The following is a 7937-nucleotide window of genomic DNA, read 5'->3' on the forward strand; positions in this document are numbered from 1 at the left end:
TTGTTAATTCACAGTAAAAGGATGACATCAGAATACCACTATTCATAAATGTGATGTTGAATAATTATGTTTGAGAAATGTGCTTGTCATTTGTCATCGACAACACCATTAGACAATTTTTTCACTGGTAAAATGAGACATTTGTCATTATCAGTTTCCCCTCTTGTATTTTATTCAACATTATATAGGCAGTGGCGTAGCGGATGGGCCCGCAGGGCACGCACCGCGGGGGGGCCCCACGTGATTAGGGGGCCCCGCGTCATCGCGATTTGAAAATCCGGCAACCGCAATAATCAAACCCAACTGTGGTCGGAACCAAAGTTCACAGGACTGTGTTTTCTGAACTCCTCTAAAGCAGTTGACTACTTCACACTAATTGCTGGCCGCCGACCGCATCATAGCTTATTACAATAAAGTTGACTTGATTTCAACTCTCCTCAACACCCACACCGGAGAAGATGTGCTGCGCTGCTCCTCGCCGCCGGTTTTTTATTGAAAATGAATGACTTCCAGTTACTTTGACGCTCTCGCTGCTTGTTTGTGATCACTCCTCAGTTTGTGAAGGCTTCCCCGCGTCGTCGCTTCACCCCGCCCCCTCTCCAGCTCCTTAGTTTGTGATCGCTCCTCAGTTTGTGAGGGCTTCCCCGCATTGTCACTCCACTCGCCCCCCTTCCCCGCTCCTCAATTCGTGATCGCTTCCTTGCGCCGAATGCTACCAATGATTCAACAGTTTGTGTGGGAATGAGAAGATCATTCCACCAGCGAGAAACATTAAAAAATATGACTTACTTTAAATAAAAACCCAATCACTACTATATTGTTACCAAGATAAACCTTTTCAGCTAATGTTAAAAACATTAAATTTAAAAAACAACATGTCTATGCTAGGGCAGCAGAGTGGCTCAGTGGTTAGCACTATCGCCTCACAGCAAGAAGGTTGTGATTCGAGTCCCAGCTGGGTCAGAAGACATTTGTGTGGAGTTTGCATATTCTCCCCATGTTCACATGGGTTTCCTCAGGGTGCTCCGGTTACCCCCACATTTCAAAGAAATGTGCTATAAGTGAACTGGATGAACTAAATTGGCCATAGTGTATGAGTGTGTGTGTGTGAATGAGTGCGTATGGGTGTTTCCCAGTACTGAGTCGTGGCTGAAAGAACGTCCGCTGTGTAAAACATTCTGCTGTGGTGAATCCTCATAAATAAGCGACTAAGCCAATGAAAAATAAATGAATGAATGTTTACCCTAGCACCAACTTCCAAACTGTTCAATGTGTAATAATATAAACAACAGTAGCACATTATAAAACATTAGCCAAACAATTTCCCTCATTTCAAGACGTTACACTATATAAGCTACCGGATTCAGAGAAATCGTCAAAAATCCTTCGACAAATCCCTTCCACCAAAGGCCACAACTGCCAGATTATTACACAAAAGCAGACCTGATCCAGAAAATCCAGCAATAACCATTATCTGTACACATAATTGGTCGTCTTATACACATGTTGGCTAAATCCTCAGCTAAATCAATCCCAGACATTTTGAAAATCATCTTCCAGAAAGAACCAGACCCTCATGTTTTTAAAGACGAGACCTGCAATTTCATCCTTGCTTCTCCAATAAAAAACACACACGACCAAAAAATACTGCTGCCAAAACAACAGTGTATAATCAATCAAAACGTCCAGCTATGGAAAACAGTAGACCCAATTACACAAATTACCGCAATTACCATAAATAAGGACGAAAAAAGCTCACGCCAACCATCATTTTCTGCAAACAGAAAATTCTTCTCGTCCTCCTCTGTCGTCTTGATTTTTTAGTAAATGCTACATTAGCATGCGATGTGTGGTAGCCTCATCAAATGCTGTATAAATCACCGTCTGTGTGGCTCAAAGCCCAAAATACAGACGAGGATAAAGCATGTCTGAGCTAATAAATGTCTGGAGTAGGAGGCAGAGATGGAGGACAGCATGAGGGCCAGATGTCAATGAGCAAAAGAACTGCGGCTTTTTGATTTGCTTTCTATTCTGTGGGTTTGTGATAGTTTGGTAAACTAAAACTGTCTCTCATCTTTACAAAACGTTTTTTTTTTTTTTTTTGTTGGAAAAGAAAAATATAAATATATATTACAAAAACGGCGATAATCAAACAATGCTGATGTCTTGTGACGAAGAAAAAATAAAGATCACAGCTAAGAAATTCAGAAGAATGTGTACAATTAAACAGATTTTGATATTTACAGTGTAAAAAAAACAAGTTGACTGAACTTGAAAAAGCAACAGCATTTTTTTTTGAGTCAACTCAGATTTTAACACAAGTACTGTACACTATTTAAGTTGCGTCAACTCAAAAAAAGCTGTGCAGCAAGTTGCTTTACACTTGCTTAAGTTGACTCAATGTTTTTTTTTATCAGAAAGGATGAAAGTCTTAAGTAAAACCATATTAAACAAATATACAAATTGGATTATTAAATAAATAAACAAACAAAAGCAATAATAAACAATAATTAAACATACAAAAATCTATCCTGAGTTTCACAAGTGTGAGAGGTTATTTATGATTTACAGCAAAAATCTGAATCCCTTACCCAAAGAGCACCGAGACATTAATTAAGCTACCCCTGGGCACTTTTTGTTTGATTTTGGTTATATACGATTTATTTAGCAAAAAAAACAAAAAAAAAATGTCAATTTTAATCTTCTTACATTTAATAAACAAGATAAACATTAAAAAACAAAACATGAATTATGCAACACATGCACATACACCTGAAGTCAAAAATAGTTACACTCCAGTGAAATTAATTGTTTAAAAAATATTTCACAAGTGCTGGGAAAATATTTCTAATAACGTTAATAACTAATTTATTTTGTTTTGGTCATTATACATTTTTTCTAGATATTTTGCAAGATACTAGTATTCAGATGAAAGTGATGTAAATTATTATGCTAATCAGGAAAATTATTGAATAAACGGGCACAAAATATCGTTCTTAAACTAGTTAAAAAAAGAAATAAAAAATTTAAAATGATTTGAAATAGGACTTTCCCCAGAAGAAATGTTGTTAACATGTGCTCGGTCGGTTAAACATCACTTGGGAAGGATATTTGAAAAAGAATTTTTAAAAATTCACAGGAGGGGTTATAATTTTGATTTCAACTGTACATAAAAAAATATTTTTTAAAAATTAATAAATATATACACAGTTGAAGTCAGAATTATTAGCCCCGCTCAATTATTAGCCCCTGTTTTTCCCCAGTTTCTGTTTAGCTGAAGATTTTTTCAACACATTTCTATAATAGTTTTAATAACTCATTTCCAATGACTGATTTATTTTATCTTTGCCATGATGACGGTAAATAAAATTTGACTGGATATTTTTCACGACACTTCTACAAGACTTAGTGACATTTAAAGGCTTAACTAGGTTAATTTGGTTAACTAGGCAGATTAAGGTAATTAGGCAAGTTATTGTACAACGATGGTTTGTTCTGTAGACTATCGAAAACAGCTTAAAAGGGCTAATAATATTGACCTTAAAATGTTTTTTAAAAAATTTAAAACTGCTTTTAATCTAGCCGAAGTAAAACAAATAAACTTTCTTCAGAAGAAAAAATATTATCAGACATACTGTGAAAATGTCCTTGCTCTGTTAACCATCATTTAGGAAATATTGAAAATAGACAAAAAAAATCTAAATCAAAGGGAAGCTAAAAATTCTGACTTCAACTGCATATACATATAACAAATCACATACTGACAATTTCATCTTAACATTAAAACACAAAAGTCAAATCAAATCAGCCCAAAACAGAGTAGAAACTGCAAACACAAAGCAAAATAGTTTGTAGAGTGTTGGTAATCAACTTTCAATCAACAAAAAAATCTAAACAAGCTTTAATAGTTAGCTATAAAATAAAATACAAAACAAATAAATAAAATTAATAAAGCATAACAAAAATTATGGTGACACTTTATTTTAAGTGTCGCTTAAACCTGTGAACGTAAACGGTAACTAGATATGTATGTAGTATGTAACTACATGTACACGCTGGTATATAGTATTCACTTGTGTAATACTGGTGTAACCACACACATGTAACAACACACTGAATAGTATGTGTAAGTTCAAAAGTGTAACAGGACATTAATAACACAATCTTTGGTAAACTACCCCTTTAATGTGAATTACTGATATGATTCTACAATTTTCCTAAAAACAACATGTAAAAAATAAGGTATATTTTTATATTTCAATATACACCCGTACTTTTTTGTCAGAAGTTTGCTGTTGTTAAACAGTTGCACAGGTTTTATATATTACAGAGTAATTTGTGACCATTTTACAATTTACATTGAGTGGACAGTACCTGAGGATTTACCCTGTAATAACACTTGTATTACAAGGTAAAATCTTCGAATGCAATGTTAGTTCTGCCATTCCTATTCTAATACAGTGTTCAGAAGTACATGGTATGCAAACAGGTGTGGAAGTGGGAAAATGCCTGCAAGTATATTGTTGTTACACAATGCACTTGTGTAATTCTTGTTACAGATGTGTACTTTTTTAGTGTTGTTACCACTGTCCTGTTACACATTTGAACTTACAATTACTATTCAATGAGTTGTTACGTGTGAGTAGTTACACCAGTATTACACAAGTAAATACTACGTACCACCAGTGTGTACATACACTGTAGTTACATACTACTCACACATCTATTTATCATGTAGGTTCACAGGTATACGCGATAATATAAAATGTGGGACCAAAAGAATAAAGTATTTTAAAATGGTTAACATCAAACAGTTTTGATCTCTATTGACATTACATAGACAAAACACTACAAACATACAAAACCTAAAGCAAAATAAAATAAAACATGCCTGAGAATCAAACAGAAAGTCACAAAAATTTAAAGTGACATAAAAGACTAAATAAAGACAACTTTTCTTTAATTCACTATTATCATATTCTTTTTTTAAACACCATCAGCACAGAAATACTCAACTGCGCACTTACTGCCCTCTATTGGGAAACTCTGGAACTGCCAGCTTTTATCCAAATATAACCCCTGAGTAAGAAAACTTTAGTAACAACTCAACCAGTCAGTTAAACATAAATCTCACAAAACAGGCAATATGTGCAAAAGCACAACCAAAATGTTACACCTGCAGAAAGCCCTGACTAAAACAAACCATCTGCAAATGCCAAACGGAGAGTCAAAAAAGGCCTTTGGCATATAAACAAAGTTACTCATGCTTTTGGCTGTTAGTCAGTTCTACATCATGTGCTCAGCAGTCTGACCTCATTCATATAAGTGAGCAATTCGAAAGAAAAGACTGAAGAAAACATCTACTGCTGCTTACACTTACAATACAACATACAGTCTTTATTTTTATCTGAAGACTCAAATGATGATTGCTTTAAATAAAGGGAAACTGCGAGCGGTGTTGTGTATCCAAGTAAAACAGCATATTCAAAGAAGCACATGGTGCATTGTGTTCAACAGTGTTCAAAACTGTGTGTAAAAGTAAGCAGACATCAGGCAACAGGCTGAAAAGAAAGGACTAAGGAATATGAAAGTAAATAGGCCATCACAAAAAAAAATAAACTAAACATAAAAAAATAAAAATAATGACAACAACATAACACAATTCTAACTTCTCGAGTCGTTATCGTATGAAGAAAATAAACAGTCTGACATTTTTATATTACGCTCTTGTTTTTTAGGTATCGATTTAGACTCAAAATTCAGTGAAACTTTTTCACTTTTTACCTTAGCCTTACTTAGCTTCAAAACAAAACAAAAACAAAATAATGAACAGATCAAATGAATCGCATATGATCATGTGATGTGTTTTAAAAAGGTTCAAAGGTGGGGAAAAAAAGCCAAATATCTTAACACAAAACCCCATTTAATTTCAAATTGCGCTGTGAAATAATTAATCACTTCAATAATAAAAACTTGTATTTATATTTTATAACACAATTCGTAAAATTTATATACTATAATGTAAAGTTAAAGTCAGAAGTATTAGCCCCCTGTTTATTTTTCCCCAATTTTCGTTTAACAGAGAGAAGATTGTTTTCAACACATTTCTAAACATAATAGTTTTAATAACTCATTTCTAGTAACTGATTTATTTTATCTTTGCGATGATGACAGTAAATAATATTTGACTAGATATTTTTCAAGACACTTCTATACAGCTTAAAGTGACATTTAAAGGCTTAATTAGGTTAATTACAGTAGGTGAACTTGGCAGGTTAGAGTAATTAGGCAAGTTATTGTATAACAAAAGCTTGTTCTGTAGACTATCGATAAAATACATAGCTTAAAAGGGCTAATAATTTAGACCTTAAAATGTTTTTTTTTTTTTTATTAAAAGCTTTTATTCTAGCCTAAATAAAACAAATAAGACTTTCTCCGGAAGAAAAAAATATTATCAGACATACTGTGAAAATTATCTTGCTCTGTTAAACATCATTTGAGAAATATTTAAAAAGAAATAAAAATTCAAAGGGGGGCTAATAATTCCAACTTTAACTGTATATTAAATAATTATTATATTATATAAATACTTGCTGAAATATACAAAAATATGTGTATTTACAAATCCAAAATTAATATACAAACATAAAAAGTGTTATTACAACCAGGCATTAAGTATGAAAATACAGAAATTTCTATTTATACGCAAGAACCCTTTCCTCTATATATTACGTAAATACAAACTTTTAATGTTTTTATACGATTCAAGAGATTCATCAAATACATTTAACCAAGACTGAAAGGTCTGTCACTATTTACTCATATTTTACTTGTTTCAAACCTATTTGACATCTGTTAAACACAAAAGAAGATATTTTGAAGAAAGCTGGACATCTGTAACCATTCACTTCCAAAGTAGGAAAAACAAATAATATGGAAGTCATCGGTTACAGGTTTTCAGCTTTCTTCAAAATGTCTTCTTTCAATCCATATACACAAACACACACTGGCCACTTTATTGACATTGACAATTGGACATGACAGTGAATTCACTGTACTCAAATGGCCTCCACAGTCACCAGATTTCAATCCAATAGAGCTCCTTTGGGATGTGGTGGAATGGGAGATTAGTATCATAGATGTGCAGCTGAAAAATCTGCATCAACTGAGTGATGCTATCATGTCAACATGGACCAAAATCTCAAAGGGAATATTTCCAGTACCTTGTTGAATCTGCCACAAAGGATTTAGGCAGTTCTGAAACCAAAATGGGGTCCAAGCAGGTACTAGTAAGGCAGTACCTAATAAAGTGGCCGCGAGTATATATATATATATATATATATATATATATATATATATATATATATAACAGAATAAAAAAAATAAAAAAAACTCAAAGGTTTTAAACTACTTGAGGGAGAGCAAACAATGAGTAAATTCTCATTTTTGGATAAACTATACCATTAATTATGATTAATCTTTAGACAGCCCTAACGTTTTGTGTAAAATGAATGAATGAATGAATGAATGAATGAATGAATGAATGAATGAAGTTAACGCAGTAATAGAGTGAAAAGTAAACCGTACCTCAGGTTGGATGGCTCTGAACACTGGAGCATCCATAAGAGTGATCTGCCCCTGCAGGAGAACGAAAAGACAACAGTTATTTTCATTTTAGGAGGAATGAATTACACTTTGAACTTTCACGATAACATGTAAACGCAGTCACTGTCTTTTTCCACTCGGTGTGTGTTTGTTTTGGCTCTGAAAATCAGTGCTTGCCCAAACAGAAATTCTCATTTTTATGCAAAAATCTTCTCTCTTTTCCTCCCCCGACACTCCCACCTAAACATAGCTGGACACACCCACTTTCCTGACTGTTTTTCAAACTAGAGGTGTGAAAACACTCTGTTGAAACAGTGGTCTTTCGTGGCCCT

At 33.6% G+C, this 7937-nt stretch overlaps 1 protein-coding gene across 11 annotated transcripts in view; it reads right to left on the reverse strand.

Annotated features, from left to right (window-relative positions):
* Window positions 1-7937, reverse strand: part of ralgps2 (Ral GEF with PH domain and SH3 binding motif 2) — a 225702-nt gene that overhangs the window by 129615 nt on the left and 88150 nt on the right. For all 11 annotated transcript variants that reach the window (XR_015517496.1, XR_015517498.1, XR_015517497.1 and 8 more), the window contains 1 exon segment: window positions 7588-7638. Coding sequence is in view for 2 of the 11 variants with exons in the window: in NM_200474.3 (NP_956768.2) it covers window positions 7588-7638 (51 nt within the window). In the remaining 9 variants the exon portion in view is untranslated.

Source organism: Danio rerio, chromosome 20 (assembly GCF_052040795.2).
Source record: "Danio rerio strain M-AB ecotype USA chromosome 20, GRCz13ab, whole genome shotgun sequence".
Lineage (NCBI taxonomy): Eukaryota > Metazoa > Chordata > Actinopteri > Cypriniformes > Danionidae > Danio > Danio rerio.